The 25,490-nt window shown below is 47.0% G+C and overlaps 1 protein-coding gene across 1 annotated transcript in view; it reads left to right on the plus strand.

Moving 5' to 3' along the window:
- PLXND1 (plexin D1) overlaps positions 1 to 25,490 on the plus strand; it is a 117,637-nt gene that overhangs the window by 49,484 nt on the left and 42,663 nt on the right. The window contains exons 9-16 of the mRNA XM_090021360.1: positions 6,299 to 6,403; positions 8,754 to 8,843; positions 11,097 to 11,190; positions 14,921 to 15,084; positions 17,023 to 17,174; positions 18,453 to 18,552; positions 22,470 to 22,609; positions 23,759 to 23,926. Of these exons, the coding sequence (XP_089877486.1) occupies positions 6,299 to 6,403; positions 8,754 to 8,843; positions 11,097 to 11,190; positions 14,921 to 15,084; positions 17,023 to 17,174; positions 18,453 to 18,552; positions 22,470 to 22,609; positions 23,759 to 23,926 (1,013 nt within the window). The remainder of the gene's footprint in view (positions 1 to 6,298; positions 6,404 to 8,753; positions 8,844 to 11,096; positions 11,191 to 14,920; positions 15,085 to 17,022; positions 17,175 to 18,452; positions 18,553 to 22,469; positions 22,610 to 23,758; positions 23,927 to 25,490) is intronic.

Raw genomic sequence — 25,490 nt, forward strand, 5'->3', positions numbered from 1 at the left:
GAAGCAGTAGTAAAAGGAGAAGTAAAAGCAAACAGTGAATAACTTCCCTTTGCTCACAAGACACTTGCTTGTGCCTGGTTTCTGCAGAGGTCATGAGTCTTCTCCTGCTACCGGTTAAGAGTTATTCCTTTTATTTCAAGCAGTGAAGAGCAGTGTTGAAAACCTTGGGTTCTCTCTCCGCTGGAGATTGATGGTGGAGTTCATTATATGCTCATGAATAAATGCCTTTTTTTTCCTGAACAAGCACTGCTATTGGAACAAACAACAGTGATTCCCCAAAGAGTCATATGAACAAACACTGCAAGGTGAGGGCATTCAACGCCTTCGCAGTAGTAATATATCTGGCTTAAAAACTAAGCAACAAAAGCACTGGCAAGTATCTGGCAGAGAATAATCCTGCACTGGAAGAGCGAATGGACTACCGTGCCACCACACAGCCTTTCCCTTCTTCTATCTCGCTGGATGGTCCGGTCCTGAAGACCCTTTTCCATTTTGACACCCCACCTCCAACATTTATTTCCTGAGAGAGGACTGTGTGGTTCAGTGATGGATGCTTAGAAATAGCATAGACAGACAGAGACAGAGAGCCTGCTATTCTAAAAATAACCCCCCAGTCAGGGATACACAGCAAGTCTCAGCACCCAGTATGAGATGCAAGTCTTTTCCGAAATAACAAACCATTACATCATGTTCATAATTGTGCCTGTGTTTGCGCACAATCACAGTGTCCCACAGAACATATCCTGGGGTTACAGTGAATGACAATCTTACATGGTCACAAAAGGAATCCAGAGATAAGCTAAATTGGATTAGGATTCAGCTTGTGCATGTCCCTCCACTCAGAGGCCAGTTCCCTTTCGTGGGCCGCACTCTGCTTCTGTTCGCCCAGGAGTAACTCCTGAGTCATTCTTTTGGCTTGCATGGGATCCGATTCTCACCTTGCTGGGAAGAAGGGCAGGTGCTGGCTCTGTGCATTACAAAGCCTACATTTCGTGTGGCTGAATGCACATGGGAGGGGAACTCCAAGCCCCGGCTTTATGCTACCACCCTTCAGGGTAGAAAAAAATCATTCATGGAGCATTTTATACCTACTGCCTGAGTATTTTGCTTTTGCTCCTCAAGGGAAGGCCTAGCCTTCTCTGTGACCCCTTGACCACAGCTTCACTTCACAGTTTCTTCAGCCTCTGGAAGCCTTGTACCGCCAAGGGAACGCAGTACCTAAATTGCTGAGGATTAAATTAATCAGACAAGACCAGTGCTGCCAAAGGTAGTCACCTCCAGAAGGGCAAATTTGAGGGCCTTGCTGAGACCATGAGCCCCTGAGCAATTCATGTGAGGTAGCTTAGGGCTTGACCTGGCAGCACCTCAGTTACTCTGCCGTGTGGAGGTGAGTGAGGTGGCCTGACCCTCAGTGAAAATGGGGCAAGTTCCTTTGCATTTACTGGAGGGTAAAAGTGTACATGAACAGTGGAGACAGAACAGCTGCCTACTGTAACCCGTGGCGCTTCAAAGGAAGCACCATGAGTTGCAACGATCCCCTGGACCTAACGGATGTTCACTGGTGGGTCTCAGGGGCCGGAGAATCAAGCTATTGTTTAAAGCGGTTGCAGCCTGCTGCCACTCTCCCCTAGCAACACCCCTGTCCTCTCCCAGCCCTGACGCTGTTTTCAGAATGGGAAGGGGGGAAAAGGAAAACCCCCTCGTTCTGGGGGTTACTCAGGTGCAGTGGGTGGTTTGAAGCCCCCCATAATACCATGAGGGTTCAGATTTTCATGGGACTGAGCCCTTTTAAAGCGCTCTGCAGCAGCGCACTTGTGTTAGCTCATAGCTGTAGAGCACTTTCAGGGGCCAGACTGAGCGGAAATTGTCTTTTCTGTCTGCACCTACAGACAGCACCTGGTGGTACATCAATTCACACAGTACCTGGCTTGTGTGCCTGTAGCCTCAGCCTGTACTCAGACCAGAATCCTTCTGGGGTCCGTGGGAGACTTGCCCTGGTAGGGACAGATGAGAAGCTGGGTAAGGATCCTGAGGATTTGGATGTCTCTTGAGCTTGCATCTCTTGAGCTTACAGCCAGTGCCGGCAGAGCCATTTAGAGCTAGGTGGTGATTGATATTTTCTAGGTGTACATTTCAGTTTAAATAAGACAAATCATTAAAAGATGCATGTGCCAATGTATGCCAGCATGTGAATGCACAATTACTACAAGCCAACATGCCAGTCAGGCTGCAGCCTGCAGGCAAATACCCATTCTCACACACTTTCCTGATCTGCGTGCCTTGCAAGGGAAGACAGATAGTTTACATTTGATGGAAAAAAGGATAGTAATGGAGGGATTCATAGAGCAGGGCGAGGTGGTCAAAGCAACAAGTGGAGAATGATCATAGCAGCAGCTTTCTGAATGGGCATGAGTAGGGCAAGCTGCCTTGATCAGGGCTGGAGAGAACTGTTGGAGTAATCCAGAAATCAGATGAGAAGGTCCTGGATGAGACATTTTGGTGTGTCAATGCATAGGAAAGCCTGTATCTTTGGGTTGTTAAACAAGGCTAAAACATAAACTGGAAATGAGGACCTAGAGGGATCTAAGTCAAATCTGATGAACCATGTGAAGGGCCTGAATACAAGGAGGAAGAAGCTATTATCCAGTGATGAAGAAGGTAAATGACAGGAAAGGCTAGGTGGTGATGGGTTTCAGAGCTCTGCTGCAGCCACATGGAGTTTGAGCTTATGGTTGAATATTCACGAGATGTCAGGGACACAAGCTAGGATTTTAGTTAGGGCCAGGATCTGCAGATTGTCAGCCTAAAGAGAGGAGCTATATGATAGTGAGGGACAGTAGAGGGGGTGACTGAGAACCTGTAAATATGAATGTATTAATCCGTAATTATTTGATAATCAAGCTCTGCCTGTGCACAGGAACCTCTTGTTAAATCCAGAAGAAATGCTTGAGTTCATAGAAGGCTTTTTAGACACCATTTAACGTTACTGGATTGATTTTTATGATAAGAAACCTCCAAGTGGAATGTGCAGCTTTGCTGACAAACACAAGGTTGTGTTCTTCGACCTAAGAGTAGCTGCTTGTACCTTGACATAAACAGACGAGCTATTGGTTTGCAAAGAGGGGAGAGTTGTGTTTTCTGTGGCTGGGGTACAGGCTGGCACAGGGTACTGCAGGTGTCTCTGCCAAAGCACATCTGGGAAGCAACTGGGAGCTTTTCTGTTTTCCTTTGGGTGGATATTTTGGGAACTGGTTCCCACAGTGTCCTGGTGTCTGCTCCTCTCCCACTCTCTCAAGGCCTAGCATTTGTTCTCATCCCTTCTCCAGCATGCGCATGCAATTTGACAGGGGAAAGAGGGAATCGGTGTCCTGGATTGCTCTGCAGCAGCTTTGCAGGGCTTGTGGGCCATTGATTGAATGACAGCATTGTTAACAAGAACAAGCTCCTGCCCTCGTGCTCTTGGGCCCTGTGTCCTGAAACCAAACTCTGTGCCAGACTCTTAATCCTGTGGGTAGTTGTCTCTGATGAGATGCTACCATTTTAGAGGCCCTTTTACTAAAGATCCTAGTTTGCTGTAGGGCAGAGATGTATGGAGGGGACCTTACTCAGAGTCTGGGGGATAAGGACACACTTGAACTCACTGAGGTGGAGAAGAGGGAGCCAGTGGAGCAGTATGAATGCAGAGGGTACCACTGTCTGTGGCAGGCAGAATACATTGACTACATGGGACACAACAAAGGCGCTGGACTTACTAATATCACTGTTTACCAAGCACATGCTCCTCAAATAAGGTACAGAGTGAGCATAATGAAGGCAGAACTCACTGAGCTCTGTCAGAGACATTTCACCAAGTCTTTTCCACACTCAGTTCCCCCACAACTTTGCTGTCTGAAAACCAGGGGTTGTCCTGTCTGAGCTGATCAACCACATGGGGACGAGGCCTTCACTGAGCTCACATCTGGATCTGCAATTCCTTGGAGTTCATGTAGATTTTAATTCAGTGTCTGGTTCTAGTTTTGCCCCATTGGAATAGCTGCTAACTAGGGAACAAGTCCTTTCTAAATTTTCCACTGATTTCAGCAGAGCTGCTTGCAGAGCTAAGGTCTGAGAACAGAGCCCCATGTACAGCAACCTTAGCTAAACTAATTAAACAGCTGCAACTCTTTCCAGGTTATCAAGAGAACAAACACCTGCAGTATATCTGCTGAGAAGCAAATGCTGCACCAGCTCTGCATGGGAGCATTTTTAAAATCCAGATCCTTTTCCCCTGATCCAGCAACAGAGGTCAGGTTGGCTGGAAAGTTCTAGGGGAAGTGTCTGCAAGACACCCAGTTAATCAGTCCTCTAAAATGTATATTTATCCAGCAAGCCAAGCTGGCCACTGTGACACGTTAGGGCACTCAAGACTGTAGGAGTTCTTGCATGAATTTTCAGTCTCCTGCTGAGCTTGTATTAACTCTTTTGATTCTTATAAAGAAGACCCTGGACTGAAATCTCCCTCAAACCCTTTGCTTTGTTGTTTTACTTCTCTCCCCTCCCTATTGTGTGTGTGTCTGTTTATTTAATCTCCTTGTTGAGGCAGCACTGACTGTGCTTGCTTAAGATCAGTGTCACGATAAGAGCTGAAGCATGTTTTCCACAGTAAAACAAGCACTTTAAGATAATTCAGTGACCTCGTAGCCCTGGTTGGAAGAGTCAAGAGCAAAGCACTCTATGCAAAAAGTGCTTTACAGAGCGCCCAGAACTAAGTGTTCAGCTGCACATGCTGAAAGGCCTGATTCTCACTTCACATGGAAGTAGAGCAGGAGTAACTGCACTGACACCGCCAGATTCACACTTGAGTGAAGCTTGTGTAAGTGAGAAGAGAGTTGTGCCCATTGTAAATGATTTGCATAATTGAACCAGTAGTCTGCTGGGAGAGGTAGGTAGCCATGTTAAGCTGAAGTCAGGCAGAAGGCAGGTAGACATGCATCTTACAGACTAGCTAAATAAGATATAGGTAGAGCAGAAGTGTTTGTGGACTTGAGCACGTCATCAGATGCTGTGAAAGGACAAGCACAGAACTGATGGTCATTTTACCCTCGTTGCTCCAGTGCTGATGGCATTGATCCAGATATATCCTGGGGAAATGGAGAGAAGAGGCTGGTTGAGCTTTTGCTGCTGTTTGCAGCGTGGTCTCCATTTCATGGAAGAATAGGATGGGCTTGTCACAATGATTTAGACTCAGACCAACTTGTATCCGAGCCGTCAATTTAAGTGAGAACAAAAGTAAGGGGACAGATGACCTTTTGAAATCATTTTTTTGCTTCATTTGGAACCTTCAGTTCAGTTTTCCCGATGCCCCCTGCAGCTCATTATAGCCTTTCCTTCTCTCTCGCAGCCCTCCCATCGCCCTGTTCCTGCTCGCTCTTTCTCTCCCTCCTACACATATGAACATGCACACACACACAAACACATTGACTTCTGAATAGTAATGTGTAGAGGAGACCACTGGAAAGTGAAATCTCTGCAGGGGCTTGGAGAAATGTGCATTGCAATTTGCAAGACATTTTGCTTCCTGCTGAGGAAAGGGGGTCTCACAGGAAGATTTGTCATTGTATAGTGCAGCTTGTCCTTTTAGTGTCACTCTGGCCCCTTTTAAATGCCTGTAATAATGTAACTGCCCTGGTGTGGCACCTGAGCAGTGCATATGGTTTTGCTTTTAATCTGTGAGTGAATTTATTTTACTGTGAAAAGTGAAAAGTTGCAGACAGACAACCCTGTCACCTGGAGACCCCAGCCCTCAATTTAGCCACAGAGCAGGTTCTGAAAGGGGAGCCAGGCCTGTAACATGAGGACCTCGGAGCAGCCCCTTCTAGGGGGAAGAAGGGAATTCGTATTTCATTCCAATTTCATCTTAGACCAAGAAAGTTAATGAGGGCACCAGTCAGTGCTGAATGTGGGGACGACAAATGTCCACTGGGACCTGCATTGAGCCTGCCACCTTGTGCCATCAAACAGCCACAAGATGGGAGCAGGTTTTAGCCACTGCTTTCCTGGGCTGAACTTAAACTGGTGTCTCTGAGATGGTAAGATCAGCATGGCATTACCAGTCCTACAAGCCATACACGCTCCCTGAGAGCAGTCAGCCTGAGGCTTAGCATTGGTTTGTAGGCTACAGTGTGATTTAAGGTTGTAGCGCAGGTCACTTTTCCAGGATTTCTCTGCATTTCTCCTTTTCTCTTCGTTACGGAGACTCGACATCCTCAGAGAAGTTTCCCATTAACCTTTCTTTCTTTTCTTGTCTTCTCAAAAACAGAGCAGCACTGACTGTCCGCGGATTGTACCTGTGCTTTTGGAACCAATGCCCATGGGGACATCCCAAGACATTACAATCTCACTGGCTAATGCTACTTTCTCCAAGGTAACTGAATTTTTAGGAATAGCCAAAAGGTTCATTTGAGCTCACCAGGTGATTCTGTGCCCCCATGTACCACGAAGTCCAAGAGGCCAGATTAAGGGATGCTTCTGAGGTGCCATCCTTTGTCCCTGCATGAAGCAACTTACCATTTCCACCTGACATTAGCCTCTGAAATAGCTGTACTAGCAGGGGACGCTCAAGGAAAGTCACCACCCAGGTGGCAGTGGGGCTTAAATAAAAAAAACAAAGGGAAAATGCAGCTTGTATACAGAAGCTCTCTAGGGATCCATTACAGTTAATGTCAGACCTTTCACGGTATGTGCACAATATGTGGATTTATGCACATTGTAAAATATCTACTAGAACAAAATGTTTGGAGGAAATAAAATTCACACGTTCCTGGTGGATATTTTTTTCCACCTTCCATCCTGCGAGCATGCAGGTGTTGGTGCTCCCAAGGGGCTGACAAAGCTACGCACAAGGTCGTCTCTGAGGCCCTGCTTCTGGAAAAGAAACACTGTTGGAAGTGAAAGCTGATGTGGAGACTGAGCAAAGTCCAGATATCTGGGCAGACTCTCCTGTGCTCACCAAGCTCTGTGCTGGGATTCATCACGGAAATAGGTGTAGTTTTTTAAGTGTCCTTCTCTCTGAAAACTTCTGGGCTATATGGGGAAACTGGTTCTCACAATTAGAAAATGAAGCATCCTGGGATGTGTTTTAATGAGCCAGGAAGTACCAGAGGAATTCATATAAGGGTTGGGAAAGTATTTTAATAAATGGTAGCACTCATGGGAAGCTGCCATTTGTCAGTTGAGGTCAGGTTTTCAAGCAACCCTGTGTAATTGTGGGCCTGATTTGCCAGGGCAGTTAACCACAAAACCACATATGAGATAAACACACATGCAAATAGCCAGGTAGCTTGACTTTTTTTTCTTTTTTCTTTTTTTACTTAAGTAATGAATTGAGCTTGGGAAAATCTTCAGATGTAAGGCGCTTGCTTGTTCTGGGAACAACAGAAAGCAGGGTCAGGGTGTAACACAGCGATATGAAGAAGGTTTCCATACTATCTTGTACTGTTTGTTGCCCAGCAAAGGGAATTATGTGCGGTGAGCTGGTTGCTGTTTCCTGCTGAAGGTGTGGCATGCATAAATAAGGATGTGTCCCTTGTACTGTCAGCAAAAAATGGTGGTGGTGGATTGCTCTTCCTCTGGAAATTTTCAAGGTGGCTAAAAAGGAAGAAATACCATATGTAACCTGATAGGAAATGAAGTAAACAGGAAAGTGCCTGAGGCACCACCATTTCCAGTTTGGGCCAGAAGTCTCCTGATCCTTATCAGAGCAGAAGATCCACTGCTACTGCTCTTGAATTGACAAATGTGTTCACAAAACAAGAGAGGGCACCGGTTAGTTTAAAAAGCAGCAGTTAACACTGGTATAAATGATTCACAATACAGGCTTTCAGCCTCTCTCTGCTACCCCACACATGCTGTCTGAGACAGTGAGCCTCTGCCATGAATCTGATGTTTCTTTCACGTTTCAAGCAGTTTTTGCAAATCTGTCTGGTTGGATAGAACATCTGTAGGGCTCATCCATTAAAGAGGATGGATCGCTAGCCTCAGAGATAGGATTCAGGCCCACAAGTTGCTTATGCAGGGATGAGCAAGGGCAGAATTTGTGTAGAGAAATGTCTTTTTCAAATATTCTGTGGCCAGACTCCCTTACCTCAACGTGAGCACAGGTGATGGGATGGAGACGAAGATGGCTTTCAGACCAGGTGACTGACTGGACTGTTTGACTGACTGATAGTTTGGCCTGGCCAAGCCTGGTTGGGGTCAGTGGCGGCTCTTGATGTAACTAAGAGCAGCCACGTGGAAGCTCTGAACTCCACCTGCTTATACCAGACACATAGAAGCCAGTAGGACTATCCAGAGCAGTGTCCTCTCAGCAACCTGCCTACTGCTATATAAGCAAGGGATCCTCTTACTTTGAGGACAGTTGGCAGCTGTCTTGGACTTCAGCTTTCCGGCAAGACACCCAGAGCCAGATGAGGGCCCAGGATCCAGCCCCTTTGTGATGTTTAGCTTAAGAGCCATTACTCAATCACTCCCTTCATATTAGCAAATAACCAGGGTGAATAAGGATCTGCAGCCATCCTCCCCTCCAAATGCAAAACTCTGAATCCTGTTCTGATTGATACCGGTGGATCCCTATCCATCCATGGGGATGCTCCAGGTATTCACTGGACCAAGTGAAATCAGAGCAGAGGACTGAAGCCCTGTTTGTCTCCTGAATGTTAGGCAATAACCCAAAAGAAGATTTTTTGCAAGCTTTCCCCTTTGTTCCCTTCCTCCAGGACACAGCTCTGGAATGTCACTTTGGAACTGATAGGACGTTTGAAGCCAGATGGGTGAATTCTTCAGCCATTCAGTGCAGTGGTGTCCTGGTACGTGCCAGAGGAGGGATCTGCAAGGACTTCCCCAGCACTCAGGGATGTCCACCATGGGGGAAGGGGGGAGGGGAGGGCTGCCTCCATTGCTCCCACATGCAATCAAGAAAACACCTCTCCCTCCCTCAACCACTGCAAACTGCAGAGGAACCAGAACAGCCTTCAGCATCACCAGAAGGATGCCCCAGAGGGCTCTTTGTACATACCGATGGCCATAGAGAGCATTTCAGAATGGCTACTTCTGCTTCCTTGGGACCAGCTGGAACATGGGTCACCAAAATTTTGGGGCAGAGTGGCAAAAACACCCCAACCTCAATTTGTAAGATGTTGGCATGCCAGGGGCATGGCAGGGGAGCCATGAGGGTCCGATCGTTGTTGTGGCAGCACAGCCCTGACCCCTTCCCCACCAGTGCCCAAAGCACACATGCGCCTACCACCAGCAATGAGCTGGGCTGGGGTAATCTTTGTAGCAGCACAACCCCAGCTCCTTCCCCACCGTGTGTAGTGTGTGCCAAGCAAAATGTCTTCACACGCCATGCTCTGGCACGTGCTGGGGTTGTTGACCCCTGATCTGGCAGCTCTAACTTCACCTAGGCCTATAGCTATCCCAGGGCATCCCACTAAACATTATCATCCTCGTTCAGCTAGAGCAGGGGTGGGCAAAATGTGGCCCACAGGCCGGATGCAGACCGCCAGGCCATTCTTTCCAGCCCATGGGGCCCCTAAAAAATTTAGAAAATTAATATTTATCTTCCCCTGGCTACCTGTCATGCGGCTCTCAATGGCTTGCCAAAACTCAGTAAGCGGCCCTCCGCCTGAAATAATTGCCTGCCCCTGAGCTAGAGGGATTCCTCTCAGCTTATTGCTTCTAAACTGACCATATAAAAAGCCTCATATGACAGACAAGGGTATCTTGTCACTTTGGGCCCAATCCTGCCAGGCATAAAGTAGTCTCTATTCCTTCTGATATCACAGGGAGATGAGGGCACTCAGCACCCAGAGCCCTTAGAAGGCCTGATTGTTCCCTCATTACCATCCATATCAGTACCATGAATGGGAGGAAGCTTTCACCCTATATTAATTGAGGATAATGTCATGTATCCTTACAAACAACAAAAGAGTCAGTATCTCCCATGGGAATGATAGGAACCCTGTTATAACTTGGGAGGATAAAACATGTGACCTGAAGAATAACTCTATATTTAAATGTGCTCTTTGTAGTATCAAGTAGTAAAGGCCCCAAACTATCCAAGTTCACATAGCATCACTGTTGAAGCTGTATGACATTTTTTTATTGGTCACTCATAGCCCTGGAAAAAATATTTCAGGTTAATCCAAACCAAAATTTTTTGATGTCTTGGGTCAGCCAAAATACTGAAAAGTAATTTGTTGTAGGTCAAATGAAAGTTTTTGTTTGATCCAAACCCAAGACCTTTCATTTCAATTTCAAATAAGTTTTTTCTTCATTCTTTTAAAAATAAAACTGGAAGTAATGCTGTTAATGAAAAGTTGTGTGGGATCTACAGATTGAAACATTTTACATGAAACCAAATGAAATTTGTGGTGTGTTTCAGTGTTGCCAAATTTGCATTTTTGCTGGAAAAGATTTCTGTGAAAATGTTTTGTCCTGCTCTAGTCTCTAGCGTGCATTCGGGTATGCTTAGCCCTGAAGATATGCACCATACTTCTATGCAGAAGAAGGACTGAAAAGGCTGAAAGAGACCCCATCTTTAGAGTGAATTGTTGTCACTGTGGAACAAGTTATGCCTTTGAGATGGAGATGATTTCTGGGCTTCCCTCAAGTGAGACATTTTTAGCATTGAGAGGAAAATTTGCCCCAGATAAATTTGGAACAATGATATATTTTGGTCAAGCATTTCAACATATGTAAACAGGGTAGCCTGTTCATTTTTCTTTTTCATCTTTACATAGACAGCAGCAAATGCAGAGCCCTGTTGAATGATGCATTTGCATAGAATGATTCTGGTTTTATTGTGGTCTCAGCAAAACTAATTAATTCAGAGAGAAAAATATCCCTTCGTTCCTTTTCTTCCTGCTACCGCAGTTAAAGACATAAGCCTTGCAGTCTGAGAAACCATGCTAGAAAGTATGGGAGCGTTGTTATATTGAAAGATGTTAGTCATCATGTATATGTGGTGTATGTATGTGTGTGTGTGTGGGTGCATGCAGAGGGTAGTCTGCTATTTTAGTAAATTTCATTAGCACTTCTTCATTTATTTCTTCATGCAGCTCCACACATCAGAGAAAAGCCATATCTTCCCAGTAAACCTTCAGCTGAAGCATAAACCAGACAGATTTATTGACAATCCACAGATGATGACAGGTTTGGGCTGAAGATATTTTTCACTGTGCTCTCATTTGATCAGGTTAAAGGCTCCTAAAATGCTAACAAGATTGATGAGAGATTGCTCTGAGTATCAAATGCCTGGGCACAATTTCAACCTACTCCTCTCTCTCTCTCTCTCTCTCTCTCTCTCTCTCTCTCTCTCTCTCACACACACACACACCCATATACATGCAGACAGAAGCGTGGTTTTAACCACAATATGAATGTGTGTACAAGTTGCATATTTTTGCACCCCCATAGATATATAAGTGCGCGCACACGCACACACACACACACGCCCAGATCTCCTGGCCACTCTCACACAGATCTCACACAACAGTGTAGGCTTTTTGCTTGCCAGTAGTGTGTAGCACAGAACATTTTGAAATAATAGATCCCAAACGAATATGTGAAGTGTCTTCCAGGGTCAGGGAAGGAATTTAGTTCAAAGGCGATAAGCACAGAGGGAGGAAGGGCCCTCCAGAAGCTTTTATGGGAATACAAGATCAGCATTAAATGCATTTTAAAAATTGCCCTCTTGTATCCCTTCACAGTTAACAAAACATGTAAACACAGTTCCTTCCTCCCCCGCCAGTCCAGGGAAAATCTCTGAGGAAAGACAGAAGGGTTCTTCAAAAGCCCTCTGTTGTATCAGCAAAGTGAAGGAAGAGGAAAGGCACCAAATTAAAAATGCACACATAACAGTACATTTAGGTTAGCAGAACAGCCAGCTGAGCCAGGATATTAATGCACTGACTTCCCTCCCTTGCCCTTGCCTGCTACGCTCTAGCTAACCACAAGCTGTTGCTGTATGTGGTGTCTATACCAGGCTCATAATCCTTTCCTGTGCTCCTGCACTGCAGCTTCCAATAGTTTCAGTAGACGTTTGATTGGTTTGAGAAGAGAACCAGAGCCCTGGAAATGAGCTGCCTTAGTGGTAAGGCTGGGCTAAGACAAGGGACTTAAGATACGTCTAGACTCAGCTGCTTCTGCTGCCAGAGCTCACGTGCACTTTCCCCCTTCTGGTGGTTCCACACAACTCTATTGTAGTACAGCAAAATGCTACAGGGACTGGACAGACCGTGGCTGGCAGCCGAAGTCCTGAGGGTGTGATGATAGTACACCCTTGGCTAGCTGCTGGGTGGCAGCCAAAGCCTTACTCCGCCTGGCAGGGATCTAGTAACTCTGCTAGCGCAGAGAGGCTTTATGTATGCATGCACTTTGCCAACAGAACTGGAGATGATCTACCAGTGATGTAGACTAAGATACAGACAGGTTGGTGACTGGGTCCAGATAGTGATGTTACCTTTCAAATTAAGAACACCTAGTCTAATGCTGAGTCAGGGCTCAAGATACATGAAACCAGCAATTGTTGGAGACCAGAGGAGAAACTTTTTCCGTAAGTAGCTTTGAAGATTCATTAACCTGAGTCCATTTCTCAGCGAAGAGGGGAAGTAAGCCAGAGGCAGCGTGGCTGAAGAAGTGGGGAACTGCCCTTCTCTACTGTTTCTGCATTGATGGATTTCAGCAGACTAGCTTCTTCCCTAGCAAGGCAGGGCAAGGATTAGAGCCCAGGGTCAATCAGGCTCCACCTCACTGAGCCATATTCTTCTTGCTCTGCTTTTTTTCATCTTGGTCCTATGTACATTGGCTGCCCAGCAGGCCAGCCTCACCACGTAAGGTGAAGGGTCCTCTTAGTGAGGTTTGCCTTGTGGCCTGGTGGTTGGCTTACTTTACTAGCAAATAAAAGATGTGTGTTCAACCCCTCTAAGCCACTCCCTTAGCCAGTGCTCTAGCTACTTGCTTACTGAGTAAAATAATGGGGTGGACTCATCTTCTAGTTGAGCACCTTACATGGAGTTGTGCATCTCCTTGGAGGGGAGTAGGATCTAAAATTCACACAAGGGGCCTAACATTCCCTCTGGTACTCAAGTGTGCTGAGCATTCATTGAGTTGCAAGTGAAGTCCGTAAGAGCTGAGGAAAACTAGGCCTGCCCTGTTCCATGTTGATCACCCAAAAGCCAAGGCAATCAAAATTTAGAGTAACATTGCACAAGAAAGCCAGAGGAGATGCTGAGTTTTCATGGTGTGCTCTAAACTTCCCTCTGGTGACCAGTGCAAGCAAAGTGCAAAATGTGGCTGCATCCTTGTTTTATATAATACTGCCAAACCTGTGTGATGTTTGGAGTAGGGTGTGGAAATCACTTTGCCTGAGCATTTTGAACTGAAAAGAGCATTTCTAACTGAGAAGGAAATATTGGGATTACCTAGTCATTAGCTATTAAAGTACTCAAAGCACTTGCATTGGGTAGCAGAGACAAGGTGCTCTAAAGTAGGCCTGTGCGAAGTGGCTAGTAATTGCTTCAGATTCAGCCAATTTGGGAGAGAGTGATTCGATTTGGTGATTCAAAACACTGTCCCGAATTGATTCAGATGAATCTGATTTGGATGTTCGGCTGCTGCCAAATCCCTGAATCACACAGGCTCACCTCCCGCCTGCTGTCCCAGCCTGGCAACAGCTACCCCACCTGCCCCAGCTCTAGCCCTTTAAGGAAAAAAACCCCCAAACCCCAGACTCGCCAGTCCCTGCCTCACTGCCCCCTGCCATGTGGGGAGGCTCTTCCACAAGCCCCCCCGAAGCCCCAAGGCTGCTGCAGGAGCTGGTGAGTCCCAGGGGTTTGTTCTGTTTTTTGGGGAGGGGGGTTCTAAAAGGGCCAGGAGCTGGGGTGGGCAGGGCAGCCGTGGGGTGGGGTGGGGGGCTTGTGGCAGAGCCCCCCATGCAGCATGGGGCAGTGGGGGGCAGCAGGGATCGCCCCCTGGCCCAGCAGCACCTGGTGAGTCAGGGCTATTTTTAAAAACCCTGAGATCTGGGACTGGTGGTGGCAGCTAGGGGGGGACTGGGGGAGTGGGTAGGGGTTGGGGCAGGGGCTGGGGAAGCAGGCAGGGGATAGGGCCTGACAGGGGGTCCCCCATGGCCCCCTCCTTCAGCCTCCCCTCCCCCGCCCCTACTTGCCAGCTCCAAGTCCAGCTCCAGGTCCCTGTGGCAGTGAGCAGGGACCATCCAAATCATCAAAGCTCTCCGAATCTTTCCAAAGATTCGGAGAGCTTCGAATCGATTCAGACCTTTTTATTGTTCCCCTGATTCGATTCAGATATGGCAATTCAGCCACCAAATCAGGCCAAATCTCCTCCGAATTGAGTCAGCACCTGAAACTTTGCACAACCCTACTCTAAAGGGAGAAGTCAGTAAAGACAGCTAAAGGGAAGAAAGGGGAATATTAACAACGTACAAATCATTGCAACAGTCATATTCTTGTCGCAGGTTGTGGAAGCAGTGACTGTTTTGCTAGCAGGGTGGGGTCAGCTGTGCTAAGCTCCATCCCAAGTGGATAGCAAGAATTAGAAAAATGCAATTAGAAAATTGACAAAAGGCTTTTTAAAAAAAATAAAAACGAAGAAAGTGCTGCTAAATTATATTGCACTGGGAATAAGTTCCCATTACTTCTAGGAAATTTTCAGCATTACAGCCAACACTCCCTCTGTTTGCTTTCCCTCCAAGTTATTCTGCATTTGTTTGATTTCCAACAGCATAGAGTTTATTCTGTATATGTCGATGTAGATCATGATGCATATGTATAGATGTACATGTGGGTTTGCTGTTTGACTTTGTAGATCATGATGGGTCCACATCTGGGATCTCACAATATCTCTCTTCTTCTGCATTTAGTGGAGGTCTATAATTGTGCAACTGGAAGCACAGACTGTTCTCAGTGTCTGGGGAGGGAGGACCTGGGGCACCGCTGCACCTGGACCGAGAGCAGCTCCAGTTGCAGACTAAACACTGAATCCCTGCAGACCTCAAACACGTGCCCTGCGCCTGAGATTCAGAAGGTAAGACTTGAGCATACCCCCAGAAGCAATAGGGAGGTCAACAGCACCATGCATGTAGCATAACAAACAAGGCAGCCCTTCTTTTGGGAACTAAAGGGAGGGGCACTGATATGGGGACAGCTAAGAAACCCTACTTTATCTTTGACATGAGATAAAGTTGAGAACTGCATGAAAATACCACGCTAGCTACAAAAATCACCTAGCTGACATCCAATCCAGATCTTTTAGTGGGAAAAACAAACAAACCAAAACTTTGTCTCAGTCTCCAAGGCCATCCATTTTTTTTTTATCAGTGAGGGGGGAGATCCAGGGATTCAGGCAAGGAAATTTTGCAGAATCAACCAGAGGATTCTTTATCTAGAAATTGTTGGTAGATCTGGTATAGATAAAATCATTACCTGCACTCACCTCTCCAGCCACACACTCACTGAGGTCTTATCACCATTCAGAATGACAGAATGACTTTTTTGCAGTGATGCTTTAAAGGTTGGTCCAAGGCCTAAATTTGGATTTCCCAGGTGGGGTGTCCTTGCATTTGAGCATTTGTTAGCAAAAGGAGACCAGCCTCTAAGCTCCACTCCTGATGCAGAGTCCCAGATAAGAAAGCACATGCAGGAAATCCTACAGCACACTTCATGGGAACACGGAAAACTCTGGAGACTAAAGATCCTATAGAAAACAGTAACAAAACCTGCCCAAACTGGCAAGCTCTGGGGCTGTTTATTCATGGGGAAGGAGTGTGAAAATATCTGTTCATATTTGAGCACTGTGGTTTGAATTCTCTGATTCCCAAAGCCCTTTCCATCCTGTCACTATCACAGGCACAACAGTGGGGAAGGAATGTTCTCTGATGAGCCTGCCTTACCCCAATGCGTATAAAATGCTATCAGCTCTGTGCCAAAAAATAATGGAAGCAAACCACAAGAATTCAGGTTACAGAATGTGACAGGCTTGTGAGGCTACGTCCCTAGCAAATATAAGACACTGAATCCAAATCCTCCGTCACTGAATCAAACAAGCTTTGCTTTAGGTTTCACAGAGTCATCCTCAGGAGAAGGAGGACCACAGCTACATAGAGAAGGGGCACGGAGCTTAGTAATGTAATATTATCAGACCTAACCAGCTTGGTGGAAGAAGGAGCCTCCATTCTTGACCTTCCCCTTTCTGGCTTACGTCATGTTGTGTTGGCAACAGCTCCAGCGAGCTGTGGCCTCTCCACATGCACTCAGAGGAAGGCTGATGTTACCAGGCAGCCTTTGCTGCCTTAATAAGTTTCAGTAAGTTTACTAAAATGAAAACAGCCCTTCCTGAATGTAAGGACTTAACTTGGCCCAATGAATAATGAAAGCCAAGTGCTCAAGCAGCTATAGTAATAGCAAACCAAGGCTGCAGTAAAATGGCACAAAGGCCTGCAGATCTAACACTGTCCCATCACAACTAAACAGGGTTAGTAATAGATGAGAAATCCCCAGGCATCAATTAGTTTGATTCAGTAGGGGGCAATCACTACTGGACCAGTGCTTCAATACTGGTGCCCTGGCCAGTGGCTAGCAGAGATATAACTGCTGTTACTTTTTTTCCTCCACTCTCTTTCCTCAATAGCTATGCAGTCGTAATGTCTCACCCCAGAGTCAGCTGCATTTCCCGTGGTGTCTGACCTAATCTCTGTGGGCACCAAAGTAACTGCAGATGTGGGAACTCTTTGGGTTCCCAAATCTCTGGCAGATGGAGCATGCTGAGGGTATGGCCTGTGTGGGTGAGATGAGGGTGTGAAAGGCAGCCTTTCTTCCCCAGAAGAAGAGGCTGAGTAGGGCGTGCGTGTGTGCTCACACACGGACATATGCGTGCGAGAACAGAAATGCATGGAGGAATCAAAGCAAAAGGTTTTCCTGTGGTCCTGCTGTAACCCATATCCCTTTCCCTGTGGCTCCTTGGCAGATTGAGCCCCTGAGCGGGCCCCTGGAAGGAGGAACTCTGCTCACAATACGAGGAAGGAACCTGGGCCGTAGGTTCAGCGATGTCATTCATGCTGTCAAGATAGGGGGTGTGAAATGCTTGCCACTCCAGGACAGATACATGGTCTCTGAGGAGTGAGTATGTCAACGTGTGCCACTGGAAAGCAAGGGATTGTGCCTAGGGCTTGTTTATTTCTCCCTTTGTCCAGCAAACCAGCTCCCCCCACCAGCCCTGCGCTGGGGAAATTGAATAGTGTGGGACACTGTCCCCCTCACAGTTATTTGGATCTGATCGGTGTTACCACCTCTGGGCAACTTTGCAACCCAGTGAGACAAGTCTGACTCCCCATTTTCTGCCTGGTGCCTGCATGACATGCACAAAAGCCTTCCCTGGAAGTGGGCCCTAGCTGGCCCCTTCTTAGCCACCGCTGCCGAGAACTGGGTGGGCCAAGGAGCCTGAATACCTCTGTGTCCCCCCAGCGATGGGTTAAGGCCTGTGGGTGGGACAGCATGGGAGACCTCACGCAGCTGCTGCCTGCATTGAACCTGCTCTGAGTCTATATGAAGAACTTTTCCCTGCAGAGCTGTCAGACCTTTCACTGGTGTTAAACTCACTTCATTGTTTTTAAGGACCTCCCTCTTATCACTGCCAGACAGGCTTGAGGGAAAAGCTGAGGTGATTGTCTCCAGGCTGATTGGGAGCAAAATCATCCCAAAAAGCTTAAGTAAAGCCTCCTGCCAACTTCCTACAGAGATGGCAATATTAGGCTGTGAAGAAGGGTCTTACAGAGCAGCAGGTCAAACCATCCAGAAGACCTGTGCTCAGAGGCACCAGCAGTCCAGCCATGCCTGAGTTACAGCAAACGAGGTTTTGTAACCCACTGTGGAAATAGCTGGACACTGCTATTAAAAAACTTGGCCCATGCTGTGAGTACGGCTCTATGCAAGAGCAGGTACTGACTAAACAACAGTGTGTTCTGGAGAGTGCTGAAGGAGGCTGAATATTTGTAAGAGCTTCTGTGTGACTAATGTTGTTAATTGAGCCTCTGGCTGTGTCTCTAGTTAGCTTTTCCTTAAAATATCCCTCCCTGGCAGTACTGTGGGGGCAGCTCCACTTGTGGTGGGATGGAAATTGTAGGGTAGATGGCATGCAGAAATCCTTCCCCACTGGGTTCCTTATCCTCCTTGAAGCACCTGTAGACAATGTGCTGGTAAAAAGGCAGGATACTGATCTGTGCAAGCACTGCTGTTGTTACTAGATGGCTTGCTGCTGGACTGGTGCTAGTGAAGTGGTGCAGGTTGTGAGGAGAAGCTCAGGGTCTCACCCAGATCTGCTGCCTGCCCGCCTGTGCTCTCAAAGGGTACTCCTTGCAGCTTGGACCCTCTCATTCTTCATCCTTCTCTTCCTTGCAGGATTGTGTGCCAGACTGGAGAAGCCCCAGATGTGTTCTCCGATGTGGTGACAGTTAACATGAGCAAAGAAGGGAAATCCAAGGAGCGATACACCTATGTGGTAAGTTGTCGTCCCAAAGAGAGCCTACATTCGCCCCTGCTGGAAATCTGATTCCACTCTGCACCATTGCAGAGAGCAAGCACATAGCTCGTGGTGTCGGCAGCACTGGGGCTGATTTCAGCTGCTCACTTTACAAGCCTAAGGTTAGGGCCCTCTATGCAATGCTTTGCACATCAGTATGTCCAAGTTATTTAGCGTGTGCAGTTTCGGTTTACTGTTTCAGCATCTTAAGGCGATGTCATCACCAGTGCGAAGAGCTTGAAGGCCACCAGATAACATTGTAAATGGACACGAGTCAGTGGGACATGGTTTGAACTTGTTCACAAGGGCATTTGTTGTCACTGCAAAGGCCCCATTGGAATAGGTTTGAGCCACAGTGACCCTGTCCAGTTTGAAGATGGTGGAGAAATGCCCAATAACAGCATGACCAGTTAAATTCTGGTTCACTGACTGTAGGGTCAGAGATGATGTGGTGATTGATTGGTGCTTGTGCTGGCCATTATTCATGCCATCTAGTAAGTAAGGAAAAGTCAAAGGATTTTGAAAGGGTGAACCATATTGGGCGTCTTGATGGGAGCCAAGCTACTGGTGGGTGAAATATGTCCCAATGCACTGGCAGCATAGGATTTTCACGGAGTCTGGCTAGTAAGTTTACTTCAGCATTTATGCGGCCAGAGATGAGGGGGAGCAATGTTACTGAGGACTGGTAACCATGGGAGTTGAGTGGGGCACAATGTGCCAACCTGGACAGGCTTGCAAGGCAGGTGGATCAAAACCTGATGACATTCAACACAGAGATAGGCAAGATGCTCCACCTCGGGAGAAAGAACCCACATCATACATATAGGCTTGGCAGTGCTACACTCACTAGCACCATGACCAAAAGAGACTTGGGAGTAACAATTGATCACAAGATGAACATGAGCCACCAATGCAACACTGCAGCTGGCAAAGCAAATAAAACTTTGGCTTGCATCTACCGATACATTTCAAACAAGAAGTCATCCTCCCGCTTTACACAGCCTTGATGAGGCCACAGCTGGAGTTCTGCATGCCATTCTGGGCTCCACACTTTAGAAAGGATGTGGAGAAGCTTGAGAGGGTCCAGAGGAGAGCCACGCGCATGATTAGAGGTCAAGAGAGCAGACCTTATGAGGAGAGGCTGAGAGGCATGGGACTCTTCAGTCTGGAGAAATGAAGGCTCAGGGGGGACTTGGTGGCAGCCTATAAGTATATCAGGGGTGGGATTCAGGAACTGGGAGAACATCTGTTCACCAGGGCATCCCAAGGGAAGCCAAGGTTCAACAGTCATAAACTGCTGGAAGACCATTTTAGACTGGACATAAGGAAAAACTTCTTTACTACCTGAGTCTCCAGAATAGACTCTCCCCAGAAGTGGTGCAAACACCTACTCTGGATACCTTCAAGGCATGCCTGGATGCTTATCTTGCTAGGATCGTCTGACCCCAGCTGACTTCTGCCCTTTGGGCAGGGGGCTGGACCCAATGATCTCACGAGGTCCCTTCCAGCCCTAATGTCTATGAAATCTATGACATTATAGTATGCAGCTGGATGTCTGCTCATTTGCTGTGTGATGAATGAGCTCATACAGGGACACAGTATTCTGCAACCGAATAACACAGTGCAAGAGCAAATGAATGTAGCGTGGAAGCATTGACACCCCAAGTGGAGCCTGCAAGTTTGGCAAGTAGGTTATTCCTTGTTTTGATTTTTAAAGCAGCTTTCTGGAGATGTGATTTATAAGTTAAAGTCTGATCAAAGGTGACTCCAAGATAATAAACTGGGTGGGCTTTGAATATCCCAGTGACAGTGGGGTACAGCCCCTAAAAAGATGTCCCTGGTGCATTACGCTCTGTAGTTGATTTGAGTTCCCTTCAAGGTCAGGAGCAAAGTGTATACTTTGGGATCCACTCCAGTCTGTGGAATCCAGCAACACTATCTCAAATCTAAAAATTCTAGCAGGGGAAAAGCCAGCTGAGTTAGACCCATGTGATAGCGTAGGGCAGAGCAGTCTGCAAACACTGAAGAGACTTGGCGGCTTATTCTCCAGGGTTTGGGTTCCTAGAAAAGCATTAATCACCAGGAAGTGTGGGCTGTAGTCCAGAAAATGTAGTCCACACTGGTGGCTGCTGGGTGATTGTGGTGGTGACAAAGAGGTGAAATGCAGGGGGTATGCTCTTTCTAAATGGTTTTTGGTTTGTAAGGACAAAACATAAGAGGAAACATCTGCCAAGGCATCACCACCAAAGAATGAAAGAAGATCACAGGCCCATGGCATGACCTGAAACTTTGCATCATGTTCCTAAACCTAGACAAGCTTGTGGCAAAGGCCACCTGTGCCATGAGAAGGGGGGGGGGAGGGGGCTTTTCTGCTCCTCTCACACAACAGGGCAGCTGTCTCATCATTGCCAAAGCAGCTACTTTCCCAGCAAGGTTTGGAGAACTGAACAAAAAATTGTGAAGGCTCAAGTCCTGAGGTTGGAACCTGAACATACCATTGGGTTAAACAAGCTCTTGAAGTGAAGCTGCAGGGTCTTAAATTGCTACTGTGTTCCACCCCAGAGGTAGCTGCATTGCAGAGTTAACTCGTGCAGTCCATCTCCATCAGGTCTCATCTCACATCTGCTGGTGTGAAGATGGAGAGGCTCCAATAATGTTACACCAGATAGACATGCCCCCAACCATTCCAGGGCTTTATGGCCATCATCTTAGTGAACAGAGTCGAATTTGCAAGAACTGCAATGCTAACAAACTGGAAATGAGACTCCAGAAGAGTCCAACTGTGTGCTAGAGGGGCTGGATGGACAGGAACACTCTCTATACTGTGTGTGGTATTGCGCATTTCAATGGGATAGGGGCTCAGGGCACAGGATGGCTGTCTACAGAGGCATTATTGAATCAGCAAAATAAATACTGTAGAAATGGAAGATGAACAGAAACACAGAAGGAAAATAATATAAAGGAACAGAATCCATTGCCTGTGTATGACAAGGACAAGGGTAACTAATAATAAGCATGTTGTGTAACTGGAATTGACAGCACTGTGAGATATGAAGCAGCTTAGTGGTATTTACTTCAATCAGCTCATGCGTTTTTTCTGAGCTACTGCAATGATTTCAGTAGGAGAGAGGTCTCCAATGCAGTTCATACACTACAACACTGCAAATTTTGTTCCTTGGGGATGTTGTTGCTATTTTATAAAGAATTGGAACCACAAAACACTGTATAAAGGGGCCTTGATTCATGTATTTGCCATGCCCTATGCTTATTGCTCAAGCCACAATAGGGAAGCTCTCCATGAGTACTTTATATGGCAGTCACATGGTAGCTAGGAACTGCATGAGTCATCAAAACCCCACGGATCTCAGTAAAATTTCTAATAGTCCACAAATTTAGATGATGCACTTGTTGATTTTTGTTGCTTTGGAAGATGGAGGAATCTAGCAAGGAGCAAAGTACCTCTGTGTCACCTTTACAGATTTGGGTTTGAATCCTGCTTAAGGGGAAATGATTTTGATATTGAGTTATCCATACCCAAGGGGGTGTCTTGCCAGATCTCAAAAATCTCAGGCTCCCTACTGGGGTTCCCCTCAAGAGGATTTGCAGCTGGGGTTCTGATTTATTCCATTCGTAGTTTCTGGAGCAGGATGGAAGCACATGTGAAGAGGTAGGTGCATGGAGGAGAACTCTGCTCTTCACATCATGGAGACATTTAACATGGCTCTCACTCTCAGTAGCCTGTGTGCCAGCTATACCTCTGGCTGTGGGGCCCGTTAACTTCAGGCAGTTACGATAAACAACACAACTTCTCGTGTGTCTGCAGGATACGTAGGTGAGCTAAGTATGGGTTACTGGGCTAAGAAACTATTGAAAACTTTCCTCTTCATGTTTTTTAGTTGCCTGTGGTACACTCCATAACTCCAAGTTTGGGGCCAAAAGCTGGAGGAACCAAAGTAACCATCACAGGGAATAACCTCAGTGTGGGATCTGAGCTCCGTGTCCTAGTCAACAACACCAGACAGTGCACAGATATCAGGTAAGTGGTGTCTCAAGGTCACCCATGAAGCTGTGAGCTGGCACTTAGGATCAGCTGTGGATGCACTAGTCAGCAGAACCAGTTAGTAGGAAGGATCGTGTTGTTCCAGCAATAGTGTGAAGAAAGAAGGGGTCTGTTGAGCCATCCAGATAGCCTGCAGAGTGCTATCTTCCTAAGGGTAATATCAAAATGTGCCCATTTGGTTCCCCTTGGCCCCATCCCAGGCATCGTGAGCAATCTTGTGCCTTCCTGTGGTGACACAGAACTGCCATGTTCCTGCCTGACAGAGATGTGGACTTTGTTCCCCTGGCTTAAATAGAGGAAGCTGGTGGGCCTAGTTATGACCGAGATGTGGTAGCTGGCTTCCAGGCAGGGAAAACCAATCCTCCCAGGGAGTTTATACAGCCCTCAAGGCTCTGTGGGTAGTCTTTGATTTCACCCACAGCCCCAGGAATAAGACATACCTGGGCTTTGTTTCCAGCTATACCAGAGATGCAGAGATCTCACTCAAATCACTTAGGCTTATTGTTTTTTAGTGTTCCCTTATTTTGAATGTGTAACTGCACTTCTTAGGAAGTCATTTTAAAAGCAGAGGAAAGGAATCCAACCAGACTACCGATGCAGCCTTGCTTTGATCTTGTTAGAGACTCCATCCTTTGCCCTCCCCACCCTGCTGAATTCCTGTCCCTCTATTGCATCTTGTGTCCTTTTAGATGCTCCTCAAGGCGAGGTTTCTGTGCTATTTACTATATGACTGTCTCACCACCACCCCACGTACCATTTGGGGATGTGAGAATTATTATAAAGTTAGGTGCCTCCATTTGGAGGGAGCCATGATGTCTTCTTCCAAGTATTCCTCCCAGTTACTGGTTTAATCTTTCTGTGCCTTGGTCTATTCACTTGTAAAATGCCGACAACACTTGCCTATCCCAGTACATTGCTGTTGCACGGTACCTTAAGAGCCTCAGCTGGAAAGTGCCTTGAAGTAAAGTATTTCCACTGTTAGGGCACTCCCTAAATCCAAAGCCATCGTCAAGCTGGAACAGCAATATGGGTCCTTGCTGCTTGCTTTGCCCAGATTCCAGTCTGGGAGCAGTCTCTGTTGCCTTGAGGATGTGCTCTGCATTTGCTCTGTCTCTCTCTTCCCAGTCGTACTGACGCCACCATCACCTGCATCATGCCAGCAGTGGAGCGCACAACAGCTGCCCGGGTCTGCGTCCAGTTTGAGAACAAGTCTTGCACAAATGATAACATCGTGTTCAAGTATGAGAAGAACCCAGTCATAACAGACATCACGCCAAAAAAGAGTCAGATCAGGTGAGGCACCTCCACTGGCAGAGAAGGCAGCACTTCCCAGGCATCCTTTGTGGGCTTCATTGAAGTGTGGCTGCAGAGGTGATTGTGGTGCCCATTGAAGAGTACAGGAAAGGTGCTGCCAGTTGCTGGTGGGTGCGGGTACTTAAGCACCACTGCTTGTTAACCTATGCTCAAAAAGCTTAAGGAACAAAGGGTACTGCAGGCCACAACTAAGGTGCTGGAGCAGAGCAGCGGGGTGACCCAATGAGGGGAATGAAAGTGGATATCACAACTTGGGTGCAGTGGCCGAGCTGCTCGAGCTGGCATGCAGAGCAGTGAACACGGCACTAACTAGTTTTTCTGAAATTTAGAAAGTCCAGTAAAGCTGAATAGCGTCCTTTGTAACTTTATGCCCTGTCTTTCCCTCAGTCTGCTGGGTGCATTAGAGAACTTCAGGTGGAGCCATGTATGTAGCTGTTGGGGATTCTCACCAGCCATGAAACTGCTGGGGATCCACTGAGATTGTAATTTTCTAGTTATTCAGCTCCTGGGCCGTGTTTCATTGCGACAACACATCGCTTTTGGTTTCATTGGTTTCCATGGAGCTCCCAAGCTCCTGTTCCTTTTGGATTTCTGTGTGAAATGTCTCTGTGGATTTCTCTCCTTCCATCTGAAAAGCCTGTGTCCCAGGAAAGAAATCTGAGAACCTAGCACCTGAGCCTCCTGACCCAATGCAACAAAGCTGCACCGTCAGGAAATCCATGTGCACTGTGGAGGCAAGGGCAGTCTGAGCCTGTCCACAGCCTACCAAAGAGGTACAAGTCTATAATCTCAAAGGCAATACCAAAGCTACAGGCTGTGGAAGAATGAGTGACAAAGGAGAGCAGAGACTCATCCAACCCTCCGCTCCTCACATAAAATTTTATCACACTCTAGGCTATGCTGAATGGCAGTAACAGCATGTCCACACAGAGTGATAGTTGCAGAAAGAAACCACCAAAATGCTTCTCTTTCACTTTTAAACTGCTTTTCGGTGTACTTACTAGAAGATCAGAAACTTGAGAGCAGTCTTTTCTTCTGTTGCAGACACAGGTATCCGGGTTTTCCATTTGTTGCAGAAAAATGTGGATTTTCTCATTTGAAGGAAAAACCAGATTTTTCTCCTTTAAGGGAGAAATGTGGATTTTCCTTAAAGGAGAAAACTGCAGAAAACCATGGGTTTCCCCTTACAGACTGGCAGTGTTCCAGCCTCCAAGGAGCTGCTTGGAGTTGAGGGGTGCAGGGGGAGGGCAGTTGGAGGTAGGCGGCAATGCGCACACACAAGTGGCCGGCATACAGCCAGGCAGGGTGGTGGGAGCAGCCCCAGCATCTGGATGCAGGTAAGTCTGTTGAGGGTGGGGGTTGGAGGGCCAGGGCTTGGGGACTGTCTGGGTGTGGGACATGTGAGTGTGTGTATGGCAAGGGTGTGTGGAAGGTATGGGTGTGTGATGGGGGGGTGCTTGCTGGTGCCAGGGGAAGGTGTCTTGATGCTGGGGCTGCAGTAGGGCAGGGAGCTATGGAGAGTTGCCTGGCCCTCCAGCCCCAG

The sequence above is a fragment of the Crocodylus siamensis genome, chromosome 11 (assembly GCF_052110815.1).
Source record: "Crocodylus siamensis isolate JL-2025a chromosome 11, ASM5211081v1, whole genome shotgun sequence".
In the NCBI taxonomy this organism is placed as follows: Eukaryota; Metazoa; Chordata; order Crocodylia; family Crocodylidae; genus Crocodylus; species Crocodylus siamensis.